We start from the raw sequence: 20,350 nt of genomic DNA, 5'->3' as shown, positions 1-20,350 counted from the left end.
TCAAACATGACTTAGCAACTGAACAACAATACTGGTCGATCAGACAATTAGAAGAGTTTGTATTTGTTCATAATCTCAGGAAGGCAGCTAAACAACACCTCATGTCATCTTTATGGGTCTAAAAGAGACTAGATCTCAAGTTAGGCAGATTATAACCAATTCTGACCAGAGAGTATAAAATTATAAAAGCTGCAGTCAACCCAGAGAGGGGTTTTGGAGGTCTGCTATAGGTTCTGTCTTGTTCAACAATCCATCAAGGTTTTGGGAGATACAGAAGTGATGCTTGTGAAATGCGTGGGCTTACAGGAAGCCAGCAGAGAAGCTGTTACCTTGGTAACAGACCAAGGGTTCTCCAAAGTCCTTGACTGTTTAGAGCCATCAGTCAAATCTAGCAAAATAAAGTCTCCTACAAATAAAGGTAAGATCTTTAACTGGGCAACAAAACAAAACCAAGTATAAATTAAAAGGAATCTTTGAAGAAAAATCAAAATAAAAAAATTAAATAAAATGGGTATTTGAGTTAGTAAATGTAAGTTTTTAAAAAAGACTTAGAGGAGTTTTAGTTGACAGTGAGTTCAGGATGAGTCAGTAATGCTAAGGCCATACTGAATTTCCTCCTAACGTTGTGCTTCTAAGCAGGAGAGGGCTTAGAATAAGAAGGGTGATATTCCCCAACACCAACCCATCAGGAAACCCTATTGAGTTGGCCTTCAATATGTCCAGACTCGAACCACTTCTCACCACCACACTAATCCAAGCCCCTTTCCTTCTTACCTCAATTATTACAACCTTTGCCCCTCCTCAGTCTATTCCCACTATAGCAGCCAGACTGATTCTTCTGGAACATAAGTCAGATCACAAAACCCTTCAATGATTGATTCCTCAACACACTCTGATTTAAAAGCAAAAGCCTGTCATGGCTAACCTCAGCCTGTACCATTTGGTGCCTGTTACTTCTCTGGGCTCATCTCTTGCTCTCTCCTTCTTGTTCACTCTATCCTAGCCAAACTGGCCTCCCTGCTCTTCTTCGAACATGTCAGACAGACTCCTGCCTCAGGGGCTTTCCACTTGCTATTCCACTTACCTTGTATATAGGGAATATATGGAGAAGCACTGCTTGCCCACATACTCATGTGGCAGGCTCTCTCACCTCCTTCAAATTTTCATTAAAAATCACCTTCTCGGGGAAACTGCCCTACCCTCCTCCCCCAATTTCCCCTGTTCTATTTCTCTCTACAGCATTCATCTACAAACTATAGGATTTAACCTGTATGCTGTATCAGTTGTCTGATCCCTGTGCCAAGATGTAAATTTGATGAGGGCAGAGATTTCTGTCCATCTGTTCACTTCTGCATCTGGCATATAATATGCACTTGATAAACAGTGAAGAAATAGTCCTGATCTCTTTGAAGACTGAACCACACTGGAATAATGTTCAACTCCAGCTGAAACACTTTAAAGGTAATAGAAACTAAAGTTCCTTCTGAGAGGAGCAAACTAGGGTGCAGTCAAGTACCTAAGAGACAGCTAAAGGAAGAAGAGGAAATGTTACACAGGACAGGGAAGCTCCATAGGATCCCAAGGGTACAAACTGAACCAGTGTGAGAAAGCTATAAGGAAGCCCTTTGTAGTTCCTCATAAAAATCAATGTAGTCCAGAGGCAGAATCAATTGTCACCGGAGGAAATTCATTTCCTAAACATCAAAGGAGATAAGCTTGACTGGAAAACCCATTTTGCTGAGGAGATGCGGGTCTTGGCTGCAGGGCTGGACTGTGTGACTGTTGAAGTCCTGTCCAATCGGCAGTCAAGGACACAACAGAAGTGGTAGGGTGATCAGGAGAGGGCAGAAATGACACATTTCAGAAGGAAAAAAAAAAAAAACAAACCAACAGATCTCAATGATAAACTGGAAAGAGGTTAAATGAGATTATCTTTAAAATGCCAAACATGGCTAAAATTTCTTAATCTAGATCAGGGTTTGGCAGTCCATGGTCCAAAATCTAGCCACTACTGGATTCAGCATGGCCCCAATCTAAAAACAATGTTAACATTTTTAAATGGCTAAATGTTTATACAAATACCTACATGATATCTGGCATTTTGCCTCTTAGCCCACAAAGCCTAAACTATTTACTACCTGGTCCTTTATGAAACAATTCTGCTATCCGTGATCTAGATACCTAAGCATGATAAAAGAGTGAGTTTGTGGCCTACTAAAAATGGAAGCTACATGAAGGTAGGAATGTGCCCTTTTTTCCTCTGCTGTTTGCCTAAAACAACAACCAAGTCAGAGCAGTGGCTCAACAAATATTTACTAAATGAGTCAATGTGATAAGCAGGACAGTCAAATAAAAACCCAAGTGCAAATTAAAAACCAGTGTTTAAGAGACTATTACTTACTATGAATCTTATCTATATCACACTTTACAATCCTTTCTTTTGGCCACATATGGGATCTGAGTTCCCTGACCAGTGATCAAACCCACACCCCCTGCATTAGAAGTGTGGAGTCTTAACCACTGGACTGCCAGGGAAACCCCAAACTTTACAATCTTTTACATCTTTGACATGTCATAAAATGAGTAGAGGAAAACCCAAGATTCTCTCCATAGACTTTATAACTGAGTTATAATTGCTAACATAATATCATTCCTTTTTCTCTTCCAGTGAAGTGTTATCAGTGAATGGCCAATATCCACTGGATCACTGAAAAAGCAAGCAAGGTACAAAAAAATATCTACTTCTGCTTTATTGACTACGCCAAAGCCTTTAATTGTGTGGATCACAACAAACTGTGGAAAATTCTTAAAGAGATGGGAATACCAGATCACCTGACCTGCCTCCTGAGAAATCTGTATGCGGGTCAAGAAGCAAGTTAGAACTGGATATGGAACAACAGACCAGTTCCAGATTGGGAAAGGAGTACGTCAAGACTGCAAATTGTCACCCTGTTTATTTAGCTTATATGCAGAGTACATCATGCGAAATGCCGGGCTGGATAAAGCACAAGCTAGAATCAAGATTGCTGAGAGAAATATCAATAACCTCAGATATGCAGATGACACCACCCTTATGGCAAAAAGCAATGAACTAAAGAGCCTTCTGATGAAAGTGAAAGAGGAAAGTGAAAAAGGTGGCTTAAAACTCAATATTAGGAAAACTAAGATTATGGCATCCAGTCCAATCACTTCATGGCAAACAAATGGGGAAAAAATAGAAACAGTGAGAGACTGTATTTTCTTGGGCTCCAAAATCACTGCAAGTGGTGACTGCAGCCATGAAATTAAAAGACGCTTGTTCATTGGAAGGAAAGCCATGATCAACCTAGACAGCATATTAAAAAGCAGAGACATGACTTTGCCAACAAAGGTCCATCTAGTCAAAGCTATGGTTTTTCCAGTAGTCATGGATGGATGTGAGAGTTGGACTATAAAAAAAGCTGTGTGCTGAAGAATTGATGCTTTTAAACTGTGATGTTGGAGAAGACTCTTGAGAGTCCCTTGGACTGCAAGGAGATCCAACCAGTCCATCTTAAAGGAAATCAGTCATGAATATTCATTGGAAGGACTGATGCTGAAGCTGAAACTCCAATACTTTGGCCACCTGATGTGAAGAACTGACTCACTGGAAAAGACCCTGATGCTGGGAAAGACTGAAGGCAGGAGGAGAAGGGGCCGACAGAGGATGAGATGGTTGGATGGCATCACTGACTTGATGGACATGAGTTTGAGTATGCTCTGGGAGTTGGTGATGGACAGGGAAGCCTGGGGTGCTACAGTCCATGGGGTCACAAAGAGTTAGACATAACTGAATTGAACTGAAGGCTAAACTCAGCCAAACAATAAATCATTAACTTGTTAAATTTGTCAAAAATTATCCTTTTACTTTCCCTATATATTTAAAAATATAGCATGAATTTAAAAAATAAGTTTCTATACAAAATAGTTCAGAAACAGGTTGGTAATGTGAAGGGGGAGATGTCTGCACTTGGACCTTTCAAATCACAAATAATAAGTCCCAGGAAATGAGCACTATGTTAGACACTGTTCAGTACACAAACTGGTGAGGAGGTTTCTGCTCTGAAGAAATTAGATGAGAACCCCATAAACTCCTATGCAGTCAAAAACTAAGTTGTGAGTTAGATTACAGGTACTACAGGGATACAGAAAAATAAAATCATTGTGAATGTACTAGTCCAGGATCCTCATGGAGACAGAACTGGAGATGGGGCTGGAAAGAACAGGAGATAGCGGGAATTCCCTGGTGGTCCAGTGGTTAGGGCTCTGTGCTTTCAGTGCCGAGGGCCAGGGTTCGATCCCTGGTCAGGGAACTAAGATCCCACAAGCCATATGGCACAGCCAAACACACACACACACACAAAGAACAGGAGATGGGCTGGGAGAGGAAAAAGAAAGGGACAGGCAACCCCATATCTGTGTGTGAAGACGCTGACAGTTGTGAGGAGATGCAAGGAGGGCTGGGAAGCAAGGGATGACGGGCAGGACCAAGGCAATTAAACCTTGATCTGGATCACCAGCAAGAGGGTTTGTATCCATGTAAAAAACAAACACATACTACTATTATTCTCTCCAAAGAGAGAGCAACTATAAACAGATTGGAAAATGCTGATTTTATCAGTTATGTGCTGGACAGATCTGAGAAGAACTTTAGAGGTAGACAGAGCAGACGGGACTCTATTATTGGAACTGAGTGAAGAAATTTGGTAGGGTGTAGAGGAAATCTGATTAAGTATGAAAGATAAGATTCTTGCAAAAAAAAGCAGTTCATAGGATGCGGCTGATTACTGATTAGAGGAAGAACAGGTCAAAGATAGTTCCAAAGATTTAAGCTGGGAGGTACAACCTTGAAAGAATGAGAACTTGAGAACAGAACTGTAAAAGGAATGAGACAGCTTTCATCTTACACAAGTGAAAGCAGAGGTTCCAGGGAGAGTGGCTCAGTGCCAAGGAAGGATAAGAGACAAGAGGAAGGATTACTGACGGAGACACAGGCGTGGGGCTCAGCAGCTCAGTGGCCAGATGGGAGGGCGGGATCTCTAAGGATGTGGTGCAGGTTTTATGGAAGAATTACAAATTTCATTATATTATCTGGCCAAATCAACTGCATAACCAGACGCTTCAGAACATTCAGCGCGAATGCTCCAAGTATGGTCAGTCCAAGCTGCAGAAGACAACCTCACTGAGGAATTATATGGTGTAAAAAAAAAAAAAAGCTTCTAGAATAACTCAGAGCCAAGAGAATACAGTAAACGTGAGTTCCAGGTTTTAGGACCTGACCTCAGCATTCAGGCTGGCATGTGTATTACATAGAATGAAAAATATATAACCCCTTTCTGAAATACAGTGGCCGCTCTTCTGCTTCCCTTGTTATATTTTTAATTTATCAGGCATTTTTTAAAAACTTAATCAATTCTGTTCCATTCAAACTTTTGTTATCCCAGCATCCAATGATATCAAGACTTTATAACACCCACAAGAAGATCTTACCGTTCTTAGTAGTGTCAAAAACAACAACTGAGACATTAGTGGAAGGGTTTTTTGGTTTTGCAACATTGAAGACATCACTGGCAGAATGAAAAGAAGGATAAAGAGACGGCAGGTCCTTCAGCGTGATGTTGGCGGGCAGGGCTGGGTCCAGGACAAGCATTGGCACCTTAATGCAGTGCGTCAGCAAACACTCCAGAGGCTTCTCACTGGAAAGACAGGGACATACTCACAACTACGTGCTTGAAAAATATAAACAACACTGAGAAGCCCACTGGTTACTACTAAATTTTACAGATGTTTCTTCTGTGTTTTATTTAAAAATCATAAATGCTCAATAAACAAGGAGTTCTATTTCAAGAATATAAAAATTTAGTAAGTTAGCAAGTATGGTAGAAAACTATTAAACAAGTACAACTCAAAAGATAAAGCTTTCAAACTCCTATTAATAAAATAAGACTGCCACAAAATTTACTAACTCAAAGGTGTACAAGAAATTAAGCATTTCATTACTACTGTTTTCAACATTATCTGTAACTCCAGTAAAACCCATTATTAGACAGATAAGGAAGTAGATAAATTCTGGTTAACAATGTCATCAGATACAGTTTACCAATTCCAACTAGAATACAACTCTGTACACTGAATATAATAGGACACAATGCAAACAAAAGCAAATGTGACAAGGTGAGATGAATTTACATGAAATATTCCTGCCTAAACATAAGAAATACCTAGAATAACAGTCAATGGAACAGAATTCAGAAGGTAGGAGCTATGACCAGTTAATAAACAATACATGAAATTGTGCAACCTCATCAATGGTCAAAGAAATGCAAAGAAAACGATGACCTTTAGCTTATTAAATTAGCACCCCTCAAAATATGAAGAGGCAATGTTCGTCCAAGTGTAGCATGTTTACCCTTCTCAAACTCTGCAGTGTCCCTCCAGATGAATTCCCCATTTCCTCTTTGAAAAAGCAATTTGCTAACATGATACACATATATCATGTATACCTATGGGCTTCCCTGGTGGCTCAGATGGTAAAGAATCTGCCTGCAATGCAGGGTCAGATCCCTGGGTCAGGTCTCTGGGTCAGAAAGATACCCTGGAGAAGGGAATGGCAACCCACTCCAGTGTTCTTGCCTGAAGAACTCCATGGACAGAGAAGCCTAGCAGGCTACAGTCCATAGGGTCACAAAGAGTCAGACGAGACTGAGTGACTAACACACACACACACACACACACACACACACACACACCCCCAATACTTCCATCAGACCCATGAAAACAAACACATGCTCTTCCTAAGTAGTTTATGTCCAGGAATGTAGTCCAAGTAGAAAAGAAACAAAAACAGGAAAAGCAAACAAACCCACGCACAGAAAATGCCAGACCCACATATAGCATCAATAATGAAAATACAGCAGGTTCCCAACATTTAGCAAATTATAGTATACTTTATGGAATATTATATAACTATTAAAATGGATACGGAGAAGGCAATGGCACCCCACTCCAGTACTCTTGCCTGGAAAATCCCATGGATGGAGGAGCCTGGTGGGCCGCAGTCCATGGGGTCGCTAAGAGTCGGACAAGACTTAACGACTTCGCTTTCACTTTTCACTTTCCTGCATTGGAGAAGGCAATGGCAACCCACTCCAGTGTTCTTGCCTGGAGAATCTCAGGGATGGGGGAGCCTCATGGGCTGCCATCTATGGGGTTGCACGGAGTCGGACACGACTGAAGCAACTTAGCAGCAGCAGTAGCAGCATTAAAATGGATAAGTAAGAAGTAGTATGATAACACAGAAATATGTATGATTACATAAAACAAAAAATAGAATACAAAACTGTACAGATTAGAAATTGTTTACTATAAAAATGTGCATGAAAAAGAAATAAGAAAATGATCATAATTGTGGAGTGAGGGCCACAGAATTATGTGAGCTTGTTCTTTTCTTTCCTCTTGACCTTTCTGTAACATTGCATCACAGCTTTAATTTAAAAGTCATTTAAAAATAACAGTATTAGTAATAGATATTTATAAATAAATAAGCATAATTAACATTAAGAGGTGATTCAGAAGGCACTTCTGGATCACTTCTAAGAATAACTCTTCTATTTTAAGTCTAATGGTTCAGTGGGCAAGTGGCAGTTACCGGATTTCCACTTATTCGTGAGACAGTCTTGTGTTAAGGGCCTATTTAGTGTCAGGTATGATTCCAATGAAGAGAAATAATCTGATTCTTGTCATTGGGTTAAATCTCCTTCCCAAATCCTTAGATATAAGACATATGATTATGTTGGCTTTTAAAGATAAGGAAATATACATTGAACACATAATTAAACAATGGACATTGAATGGACCAAGAGAATAGCACATCAAGACAGACTAATAGAAAGGGCAAAGAAGAAAAACGTTACCTAATGCATCTAGAAACGATAATGCTTTGGTTACCTACAACAAGAATAATCAGAGCTCTCAATCAACTCTGCCTTTGTGTTCTCATCTGATGTATGCACTTAATTTAGGGAAGAATGACTGCAGAAGAGTGACTGAACAGGAGCAACAGAGTAAAATAAAAAATACTGTGTAGCCAACAAAAGCAAGGGAGAAAAATCTGGACATTTCACTTCACTCCTTTGATTTTCACTCCTGAGAGGAAAATCAAAATGCTTACCTCTTCTTGGTTGGTTCTGTTGTGTTCTTCCCAAGGATTTCTCTAGTGAAAGGAAACAGATTTCATTACACATGCATGGACAAGTATTAGCCTTACATGAGAATACAAGGGAACTTAACAACATTGATTTTCCTGGTTACTCCACAAGGACCAACCAGTAGGTTAAGAAGTACTGTACTATGTATAATATTTATGCATCATAAATTCTACATTTTAATAAGATACGATCAACAAATATTATCATGTCCCATACATAGTAACCAGGAAAATTTACTTAAAATATAAGCTTTTACATTTTACTAGTAAAACTGGTACAAGGCTATCAAAGTCATTTTCATGCACAGACAGAACAGAGAGAAAGACAGACAAATGTGTTGCAGTATAACAGGGCCAAAGACCTGAAACTGGGGTGCACCCATAACATTTACAAAGAAATGAATAGGGGAACTCCCAGTAAATACTCCTGAGGAATCAAAGGGGAAATTACATCAGCCAGACCCCTGGTTCAGAAGGTTCTCCAGAAACCCACTGTACTTTTCCCAGATAAAGTAAATAAAATAATCAAAATTCCATTAAAACAACTACCCAGGTTTCTAATTCCATAGTGTACTGTTTGATAGTAAAAAGGGTAACAAATATACTTTTTACTACCTTTATCAAATGGAAGAAAAGTTATGTCTGCAGGTCTGTTTTATTTTCAAGGGACTAATCTAGCTGTCTTGAATAACAAAACCTCACTTCATGAAACTATCACACCTGGGACTCAGGCTAAATGAGAAGGAAGACCAGGGCTCCCTTGGGTGGCTCCTCCACCTTTAGGCCCTCAGAGACCTAGAGCACCACGTTCATGAGACAGTGGCCACCTGGCAGGGTGAGGCCAAGATCTCGGCCAAAGTGGCTAAGTCCTCGTTGGGCACCAAGAAACAAGGGTCGGATGCATGACTGCCAGAATCCTCTAACGGCATGAACTTGAGATGCAGACTCTTATTTGAACAACAATGTGAGCATTATCTTACCTTCTGAAATGTACTGTTACTTATAACTGTAGAACGTGCTGTGTTTTGTTCTCTAACAATCCAATCGGTTTTACCTCATTGCTTTCTGCTCCTCCTCCATCTGTTCTCTGACTTGCTGCAGCTCTTTCAGCAGTTCAAGATCTGTGCCATTCACCCAGGTGTAAACCACGTCGATCGGCATGGGCAGACAGAGCCTAGGGAAACCCATAAGTCCTCCAGCTTATACGCATTTTTCCAATATATTTGGGAATACGAAGAGCATACAGGAATTAACCTCAGAGGTTATGGAAGAATATCAACAAAAAGGTAATCCAACCATGGTGCATATCACAGACTTGCATGTTCTGAAACTGGGGCTTGGGCAGTTAATATTTACTGAGGACCTTCTCTGTGAGCTGCATTCTGCTAGACACTTGATGTAGTTTTGCATCATTTGATCATCACAACCACCCTGTAAAGAGGCTGCTGTCCTTTTCATTTTAAGACTGTAGAGGAGGTCTTAGAAGCTCAAACTGCTACTTTCTCAGTTTAGCAAATGAGGAAGCTGGGATACAAATGCAGCCAAACACAGAAAAGAAATTAGAAGCTTAAACAAAATGACCCCCAAAAAGTCAGCCAGCAGTCCACAATGTTGGGGCTTCTCTTGTGGCTCAGCTGGTAAAGAATCTGCCTGCAATGCGGGAGACCTGGGTTCGATCCCTGGGTTGGGAAGATGCCCTGGAGAAGGGAAAGGCTACCCACTCCAGTATTCTGGCCTGAAGAATTCCATGGACTGTATAGGCCACGGGGTCAAAAAGAGTCGGACACAAGTGAGCGACTTTCACTTTCCACAACGAAGACCTACCCATTTAACGCTATAGACTTCCCATTCTCTGCTGCCACCAAGCCGGGCCCCTCCCAATCTTGTTTGCTGGACTCTGTTTTTTTTCTTTTTTATAGCAGTAATCTCCTAACATATTAAATAATTGACATGCTACATATACTGGTAATTCATGTGTGCCTCCCCTAGAATGTAAGCTCCAGGGCAGCAGGAATCACATCTGCTTTGTTCCCTAAAGTACCCTGTGGACTAGGATTTGTGCCTGGCAGGTAGGAGCTTGATGACTTACTTGAGACACTAGCATAGAAGACCTTTCCAAACCTGCTCGATTTTTCCCTTACTATCTATCATACCCCTGACCTTAGGAGTCCATGAAGTGAAAGTTACTCAGTCATGTCCGACTCTTTGCGACCTCAGGGACTGTAGCCTGCCAGGCTCCTCTGTTCATGGAATTCTCCAGGTAAGAATATTGGAGTGGGTAGCCATTCTCTTCTCCAGGGGATCTTCCCAACCCAGGGATCGAACCCAGGTCTCCCGCACTGCAGGCGGATTCTTTACCATCTAAGCCACCAGGGAAGCCCAGACGTCAGGCAGGCTTTTAATCCCTGACTGTCCTGTCTAAGCTCCATCTCAGATTTAATCCCTGCTAAAAAGTTTTTTCCTCCTTTCCTTCATCAGCTTACCAAGATCCTACCCATCTTTCAGTGCTTGCTCTGGAACTATACTACAGAGCTCATGGGAACGTAAGACGTATTTTGGATGATTCTGTTTCCGGTTTGATCTTTTCCAAGGAACACTATACTTTCAGGGTTATTTTTTTTAGGGGGTGTGAGGGGGGTTGTTTTATTTTTAGGCCAAGCTTACCCTCCTCTTTGTCTTCCTCACAGGTCAGGCACAGGATCGGGCCCCCAGCGCACAAAGGGCTCCAAAGACTAAAATGTTTAACAATCTGTTTTGGCCACAGGTTAATAATCTCAGGGAGAAATAATGCTGTTTGGGGGATAAATCATTCAAATTATGGAAGGAAGAAAATAGAGTGATAATCACTTCTGGCTTAAAAGAAGATGAGATGACTGGATGAAAGAAGTATTTATCCACTGATTGAATAACTATCACCAGAGCACTAGTATATGCCGTGCCAGGCACTGTTCTAAGTGCTGGGGACTCAGCGCAGACCAAAATGCATGCCTTCATGAAGCCTACATTCTAGAAAGGTGAAGACAGGAAATAAACCAAATAAATGAAGTCAGATGATATTCAATGTTATGGAGCAGAAAAGGGGGATATACAGTGTGTGTAGGTCTTATGTGTGGCGGGGGGGAGTCAGTTTTAAATAGGGAGATCAGAGATGGCCTTACTGGAAAGGTTGGCATTTCAGCAAAGAGGTAAAGAAAGTGAGGAAGCCGCCATGTGGGCAACTGGGCAAGTAGAGCCCAGAGAAGGGAAATGTCCTGTGCAAAGGCCCTGATGCAGCTGCTTATCTGGCATGGTTAAAGAATGAGAAGCCAGTGTGACAGAGACAAACAGGAGCAAAGGGAAGAACCTAAGAAGAAACAAGAGTCAAAGAGGTACCAGGGGACCCAGAGTTTCATGGGGAAAAATGTGGAATCAATCACCTCATACTCAGGCACAAGTGACAGCTGAACATCTACGAGTCCTCCCATCAAGGTGCATCACTGCCTGCAGAATGAAATCTAAACTTCATAATCCATACCTCATGCTCTAGACGTGCGAGCTATATGCCCTTACCCAAACAGGGTAAGAGCTTGCAGGCTTATGTACCTTTGAACACACTTCCTCTGCTTAGAATATCCTTTCTTTCCTGCTTCTTTTAACTACTTCCTCATTCCCCAAACGCCCTCTTCCCTCATCTCTCACAAAGAAAATGTACCGTTTAACAGGCAGCTTCCACTGTACTCCACTCTCTAAGGAGTCCTTAGCATACTGGTTGTGCTATTTTTCTGTCTTCCACTACACTGACCAGCTCTAAGGCAGAAATGGTGTCACACGTTCTGTGCCCATCTTCATTAATTCCTTCCTCTCTTTCCCATACACTCTCAGGCTCTCTCGCCCTACTGTCATGATATGCAAACACTACTTTCTCTTGATTTTCTTCTGCATGTTTCTATATGGATGTTCCGAATGTCAGCAGACATCAGAAGCACCTATAGGACTTGCTGAGCAGGTGGCTAGGCTCCATCTACAGAGTCTCTCATTGACTAGGTCTGGATTGGGGGCCCCAGAAACTGCATTCCTAACAAGTTCCCAGGTAATGCCAATGCTGCTGGTCCAGAAACCCACTTTGAGAACTACTGACTTATATGTAGATTACAGTTCACAATTTTTTAATTAAAATAAATAAATAAAAGCCTCCCCCACTAAAATATCACTTCTGTGTGAGGTCAATGAGTTCCTCCTGTTCAATACTATGTGCCTAGGAATAGTGCCTGAGACACAGTGGGGTTTAATATGTATATACTGTCCAAATAACTATCAGTTCATTCCCTCAACATAAACAGTTGTCTCTTCTATTAAAAAAAGAATGCTTCACATTACCTATATGTGAGTTAGGTCACAGGTAGTCTAAGTTCAAGTTAGTGAAAGTTAAGTCGCTCAGTCGTGTCCGACTCTTTGCGACCCCATGGACTGTAGCCCCCCAGGCTCCTCCGTCCATGGGATTCTCCAGGCAAGAATACTGGATTGGGTTGCCATTTCCTTCTCCAGGGGATCTTGTGGTCTACGTACAGACCAATTAACAACAACAAAAATCCCACTTAAGTGACATATTTTAGAAAGGCTTTTAAAAAGGAAGGAGAAATATGCACATTCCAAAGTTTTCCTGTACAGTAACTATCTGCTATTAAAGATTGTTTTAATAGTCAACAGATTATCTCTACAAGCTCAACCAAGGAAAGCAACATTAAATATATAATGCATTTATGTCCTGGCTCTTCTACTAAGACTGTATTACATGATCAACCTAACTCTCTGGTGTTAAACTGACAACCCTGAGAAGATCCTGTGATCTGCCCCTGGCCAGTGAGTCAGTTGTTTTTCTACTTCTTAGACATGGTCACAGTGAGTCTGAGGCTTTCAATCTAACCACAGACCACTATCTTAGTCTCCAGATGAGAAGGAAGCCTTTATCTTAGAGCTGAAGACTAAGTAAGTGATCTATGATTCAGAACCAAAGCCGAGGTGACAGTGATACCACTCTTATTTTAATCACTTTAGTTTAAATGAATATGAAGGCACTTAATAGTCCCTTGGTTCTACATTCCATAAAGCAAAGAAAACTTAGAACATAAATAGCATCTGAGAACCAAAGCTCGAAGAGATTTTACACTTAATCTAATATCTGCATTTTAGAGATGACAAAACTGAGCCCCTAATTTAATACCTCACAATTAGTAGCAGTACATAATTTATATATTCACTTGATACTGGCATATAGAATGGGAATTTTTTTTTTTTTTTTCATTCAGGGACAACATTAAAAAGACATGCAGAAACACTAGCAAAACACTGAAAACTTCCTATAAAAATTATGGCTATTTTAAAACATACTAGAACATATGATGTTATGGTGTTTTTCATCAGCTGCTAAGTCATGTCTGACTCTTTGCAATTCCATGGACTGCAGCACACCAGGCCTCCCTGTCCCTCACTATCTGCCAGAGTTTGCCCAAGTTCATGTTCCCTGAATTGGAGAGCTATCCAACCATCAACATCCATGTAATATTACCTTTTATTGTCATCATCAAAATTAGGTAATTTTGAAATATCCCTGCATAAAAATCAAACTACATTTTAATGCAACCTAAAATTAGGAGGGGCTTCCCTAGTTCCTCAGCAGTAAAGAATCCGCCTGCAGTACAGGAGACTCAGGTTTGAGCCCTGGATCAGGAAGATCCCCTGGAGAAGGAAATGGCAACCTACTCCAGTATTCTTGCCTGGGAAATCCCACAGACAGAGGAGCATCATGGGCTACAGTCCTTGGGGGTCACAGAGAGTTAGCAACCAAACAACAACAAAATTGTAAGAAGAAATACTGAGAACACACACATACTCTTTAGAAAGAGAACATGATTAAGAGAGCTGACCTCAGTATCTAGATTGCGTGAGCTAGTTTTCCTTCTAAAAGCTTTGAGGCTCTGTCAAGGCTGAGAGGCACCATCAGCATGCAGCACAGCATCAGACAGAGGAGGCTGAGTGCTCACAAATGCTGGGGTGAAAAAGACAGCCACATTGAGCTTTGCTTAGGACAATCAGCGTTGTTTTAAAATAAAAACTGGAGAAGTAGGAAAATTATGTCTCATTACAAATCCGTTACTGCAACAGTTCTCGTAGCGTGGTCACCAAACCAGCAGTTTCAGTATCACCAGTGAACTTTTTAAGACATGAAAATTCTCTGTACCCCTGAGACCTACAGATGCATAAACTCTGGAGGTGGGGAGAAACTCCATTTTGTCAAGCCCTCTGTGGAATTCTGCTGCACACTGAAGCTTGAGAACTGCTATGTTAAGGAATGATTTTCAAACTTTTTAGAGTCCAGACACTTTACACTCAAAAATTCTTAAGGAGCCCCAAAGCTTGTTTATAGTTTGTAAATACCCACACTTGCCATTTTCAAAAGTTAGTCAGACATTTAAAAAATATTAATTCATTTAAAAACAACAGTAAATCCCTTCATGTGCTGTTTTAAATGAAAACAGTAGTATTTTTCAAAAAACAAAACAAAAATTCAGTGAGAGGTAAAATTCTAGGGGAGGGAGGAGGGAGGAGGGTTCAGGACAGGGAACACATGTATACCTGTGGCGGATTCATTTTGATATTTGGCAAAACTAATACAGTTATGTAAAGTTTAAAATAAAATAAAATTAAAAAAAAAAATTCTATAACATCAATACATTGGTTATCTGGAAAACAAAAGCTTACTTTTGAGTTACGCAGCTCAGCCACATGGTGATGTATTTCCTTAATTTTCTTACATAATATTAACAAATGTGATTTTCTTGGATAATGCTGCAAATCTAATCAAAGAAGTCTTTATATAATATTGTGAAATGTTAGGCTCACAGGGGTGGAAACAAGTTTTCTTAAATTCTAATTTTCACTTGAAAGCTCAAATTTTATCATTGGCATAATGACTTTGTTTCTTTCCCTTCAAACACAGGATTGCTTTGTTCACCGCAAAGAAAATACCTGCCAAATATAACCAAGCCTGAGTACTGACACTGCCATCTGTCCTTTCAAGTAATAACAATGATGATCCATGAAATAAACAAAGTTCAGGTTGCAACTAAAAACAAGTGCATGAGGGCTTTTCCTCAAGACAGGCACCATGTGGTGCTTGAAGTGTGCTTTCCGTTGCATCACACGCAACATTAAGAAAATGTGTACTCACAGGGCCAAGATATAATCAAATTGACGTTTCAGGAGCACTCTTAAGCAAACTCAACATTTTTCTGACTCCTGCAGATATGTGGTAATGGTGTTGCAATTTTACCCACCATGGCTTTCACACGATGAGTGCAAATGTCAATGCAATAAAAAAGGCAAATAACACCTCAATGTTGTCATAAAAGTAGCTTTGGTTCCACTGCCGCCCCCCCACACTGTCCCCCACCCCGTGTCTTTGGAAACTGCTGTTTTAAGAGCTCCTAAGAGAAAGATCTAGAGTTTCCCTACTTCCTCAGGTACTTGTTGATAAGCTATCTCCCCTACGTAACTGCAAAATGCTTTATAGTAGAGAGTCAGATCTCAGCATCTAAAACAGAGTAGGGCTCAAAGATTCAACCTTAATTGAAGGAGCAAATTCAGGGATGCCACTCATACACAGGATGCTTTAAGGACTAAAGAGTAAAGCTTTAAGTGAACTCAAGGAATCCCACAGCCCTTCCTCGCTGAGATGTTCAGGACTATAATAGTGCATACGTCTAAAACTAATTGACATAGCTTTTTATAAAAACTACTTATTTGATAGGAACCACATAGGTACTCATAACAAGTGGATGGAGGCGCCAGGCAGTAATTCTAAACAGAAACAAGAGCTTCGTATAAATTGCTGATGTAGTCTAGAGGCACTCCCAGAAAATGTTCGAGGTGCACCAATCAACACCAATTACTAGTTATACTTTTACTAGGTTTTCTGGTTCAGTGAAGGTAAAGAGGACTCATGGAGTCTATTCTCCAGGGAAAATAAACAGTCAGGACCTAGGGAAATTTCTGATTACAGCCTTTGATAGTTACATAATTGTCTTCTAAGAGGGTAACTAGCTTTATTGGCTACCCCATGTTTGTTTCTGGTCACCCCCTGCTCCATGCCCTACAGTGACTAGCCTTGTACCATTACAATGGAAAGGAGTTCAACAGATACTGCATAAAGTAAGTCAAAAAGGAGACAATTCTGTTTTCCATTCTTTTTTTTTTTTTAGGTTAAAAGGATAGACACCAGAAGAATCCAAAACAAAAATTCATTTGCCATGGTTGCTCTGGGTCAGGGGAAATTCAGAATGAGACAGAGATAGGCTTTACTTTCTACTTTTCTGTACTGCTTGAACTGTTTTCAACCACAGACATATATTGCTTTTATGATATAAAACAATGTAAGTAACAGTTTTACAGGCAAAACAGGAAAAGAGCCTGTGTGATTCATTTTAGCTGCGAGAGGGAAGGAGGATGTTGGAAAAGATTGCTTGCACTCTGAGGTCTGCCTCGTGAGGCAGAAAGAAATCTCCAAGGAAGAGGAAGGGTGAAGGCAGCATTCAGGAGTGGCTGCACCAAGAAGCTTGGCCTTAAGGAGAAAAAGACCCCACATGTGAGGTGCTTTGCTCCTCCCCATAGCGAGGCAGCAAGGTGTGGTGACCACAAGGGCATGTGAGGGTCCTGGTGGATGCCACAGCAGATGCCCTGGTTATGAACACAGTGATGGGCAAACTGGCTGGGGCTTGGAACTGGCTACAGAGTAGCCATCTGGCTTTCTCATCCTAGGGGGATGGAATTATCTTTACCTCACAGAACTGGGTCAAGGACAGAGTGAGCTCATGTAACTTAAAGTACTCAATACTCAACAAGGCAGGATTGCTCTTTGAGAATCAAATTTGTCATCCCTAGAAATGTGAGGATGGATTACAAGGTTCCTTCACGTGTGACAAGCTAAATCATATCTACAACTTGGAAAGACCCCTTCAACTGTTCCATATAAAGCATGGGTGATTTCACAACTTATCATTTGAGCCCAAATAAGCTACTCTCCAAAAGTGGTCTCTTCTCACCGATTCTGAAAAGACTTCCCAGCAATGTTGTCTCTGTAGGAATCAAACAAAACATGGTATTGATCCCGGCTCCATTCCAGAACCACCTAGGGAAAGAAAGAAAAAGAAACAATGTTTACTTTGCATCAAATATTGAGAGTATATAACTTTCATTTCATCTTAATTTCATTAAGGATTGCTAAAGGACACCTAAGGCAACAGAAATAAAAGTAAAAATAAACAATTGGGACCTAAACTTACAAGTTTCTGCATAGCAAAGAAAACCATAAACAAAATAAAAAGATAACCTATGGACATGGAAAAAGTATCTACAAATGATGTGACCAATAAGGGCTTAATTGCCAAAATATATAAACAGTTCATGCAACTCAACAACAAAAAACAAACAATCCAATTGAAAAATAGGCAGAACTAAATAGACATTCCTCCAAAGACATACAGATGGCCGACAGGCACATGAAAAGATGTTCAACACTGCTAATTATTAGAGAAATGCAAATTAAAACTACAATGAGATACCACCTCACACAGTCACAATGGCCATCATTAAGAAGTCTACAAATAACAAATGCTTGGCAGAGTGTGGAGAAAGGTGAACCCTCCCATACTGCTGCTGGGAATGTAAGTTGGTGCAGCCACTATGGAAAAGAGTAGATTCCTCAAAAAAACAAGGAGGTTCCTCAAAAAACTAAAAATAGAACTGCCATATGATCCAGCAATCCCACTCCTGGGCACATATCCAGACAAAAATATAATTCAAAAATATACATGCACAACAGCACTATTTACAATAGCCAAGACTGGAAACAATCTAATATCCATTAACAGAGGCATGGATAAAAAAAAAATGCAGTTTTATATATATACCAGGGAGGGGGTAGGAGAGAGATGGAGTGGGAATTTCGGTTAGAGGATATAAATAGAACAGGTAAACAACAAAGTTTTACTGTATAGTACAGGGAACTATAGTCAATATCTATGATAAACCAAAATGGAAAAGAATTTTTAGAAGAAGAATGTATATGTATACATATGTATAACTGAATCACTTTGCTGTACAGTAGAAATTAACATTGTAAATCAACTATATTTCAATAAAAATTTTTTTAAATAAAGAATTGCAAAAGAAACAGGTAAAGCAATCAAAATTCATCCATTCACTCAGTGCCTGCCCTATACTGTGCTCTATCCAAATGAATGAGCTACAGTACAAGGATAGTTCAGGACTGCCCTGGTGGTCCAGTGGCTAAGACTGTGCTTCCAATGCAGGGGGTCCATGGGTTCGATTCCTGGCTGGGGGACTAAGATCCCACATACCGTGTGGCAAGGCCAAAAAATAAAATTTAAAAAAAAAAATTCAAAAGGATAGTTATATAATTATGTAAATAAAAGCTACAGCTTCTGGCCTGTGGAAGGGGGAGGGGAGTCAAAGGGATTTAGTGCATTGTGATATGAGGACTGAGTCTTGGAGAACAAGTTCACCAGGTAGGGAGAAAAGGTCAGTGCCAGGAGGGCATGTTCAAAGGTTGAGAGGCGGCAATGGGGGTTGTTTGAGGGCAACTGTTCCAGTGGCTTTGGCTGGAGCACAGAGTACCTAAAGAGAGATGGGGCTGAGGAAGGGTGCCCTGAAGGGGACCTGCCATGTGTGCTGTGGGAAACGGGGGCACTGGAGGACTTCAAGGCAGCCACATGATCCATCCAAAACACGGGGAACTTTTTGCAGCACAGAACATGAGTTACAACAGAAGAGATGGACAAGATATGGGGGATGGTGACCTTACAACCTGTGGAGGTTTCAGCTGACCTTGCTCAACATTTCAGGAGAAAATGGAAAGCTTTAGATAAAAGCTCCCTCATGCGTGCACCCCAAATCTATAAACCTACCTACACACGTGCCCCAGTTTCTTCTTCACTCCCTTTACAACAGAGAAAGTGTCCCCCATCCTTGCAAACACTCATCCTCTGTCTGGATCTCATCAACTCATCTTCTCAAGACCTTGCCTCCTTTCTCTTTCCCTTTCAATAGGATTATTCCCATTAGCATATCAGCATATTCCATCATCTCAGGGAAACGTTCCCTCCCCTCTAAATCCCCTCCATCTTAGTCACTCTACTCTGAACTTTCTGTCTCTTTAAGGGCAGCTATCTTCAGAGAGACTTCTCCTACCCACCCTCCAGCTGCTCCAGCACCACTTATGCTCTCACCACTTCACTGGCCCTACCAAGGCTTCCACAGCGTCAAACCCAATGACAATTTCCTGGTTGCGATCTTACTCAGATGGCAGCGTCACCCAGTGCCTCCTTCTTGAACCACTTTCTTGGTTTTCCACCCATCGTTCTGGTGGCTCCTTTTCAGTCTCCTTTGCCAGCTCAATCCCATCTATCTGACCTTTTAATGTGCCCTTTCTGCTCCCCTTCCGGGAAGGCCTTCGCTCTTGCCAAGGCTTCTTCTGGGGTCCTGCTCTACCAACCCTAGGATGCGGCCCTGATACACTAAGATGACTGTGGGGGCCCCGGTCACTTAGATATCACTCCAGCCAACAGAAGAGGAGAGCGAGGGAAGACAAGCCCCTCTTTTAAGGAGACTCTCAGAAGCTGCATGTACACCTTCCATTTTTATTGGCCAGAATGCAGTCACATGACAACAGCTGGCTACACTGAAGGCCCTGTGGACCCAAATGAGCTACAACTGCTACTAGCTTCTTTTTCTGGCATTCAGACTTTTCAAGACCTGGCCTCTGCCTACCTTGACAACCTCACTTCACTGGGATGTTTCATAAACACCACAAATTAATAACTCTCCCACTCAAAGCACTGATTTAAAAACAACTGATTTTACGGACTTCCCTGGCAGTCTAGCTAGTCAAGGCTCCGCACTGCCGCCGCGGGGAGCATAGGTTCAACCCCAGATGTGGGAACTAAGATGCTGAATGCTGCACAGCACAGCCCAAAAAAATTTTTTAGAAGAATAAAAAAATCAAAAAATAAATAAAACAACTAATTTTAAACTGTGTTGAGTCTAATGTGCCTGGTACCATATTTACAAAGA

General features: G+C 41.0%; 1 protein-coding gene across 2 annotated transcripts in view; it reads right to left on the bottom strand.

Moving 5' to 3' along the window:
- GNPTAB (N-acetylglucosamine-1-phosphate transferase subunits alpha and beta) overlaps positions 1–20,350 on the bottom strand; it is an 85,444-nt gene that overhangs the window by 32,644 nt on the left and 32,450 nt on the right. For both annotated transcript variants that reach the window (XM_025283627.3, XM_025283629.3), the window contains exons 2-5: positions 17,302–17,387; positions 9,279–9,398; positions 8,189–8,230; positions 5,509–5,714 (exon numbers count right to left, since the gene is read on the bottom strand). In XM_025283627.3, coding sequence (XP_025139412.2) covers positions 5,509–5,714; positions 8,189–8,230; positions 9,279–9,398; positions 17,302–17,387 — 454 coding nt within the window. The remainder of the gene's footprint in view (positions 1–5,508; positions 5,715–8,188; positions 8,231–9,278; positions 9,399–17,301; positions 17,388–20,350) is intronic.

The sequence above is a fragment of the Bubalus bubalis genome, chromosome 4 (genome assembly GCF_019923935.1).
Source record: "Bubalus bubalis isolate 160015118507 breed Murrah chromosome 4, NDDB_SH_1, whole genome shotgun sequence".
In the NCBI taxonomy this organism is placed as follows: domain Eukaryota; kingdom Metazoa; phylum Chordata; class Mammalia; order Artiodactyla; family Bovidae; genus Bubalus; species Bubalus bubalis.
This window is presented reverse-complemented; position numbering and strand designations above follow the sequence as displayed.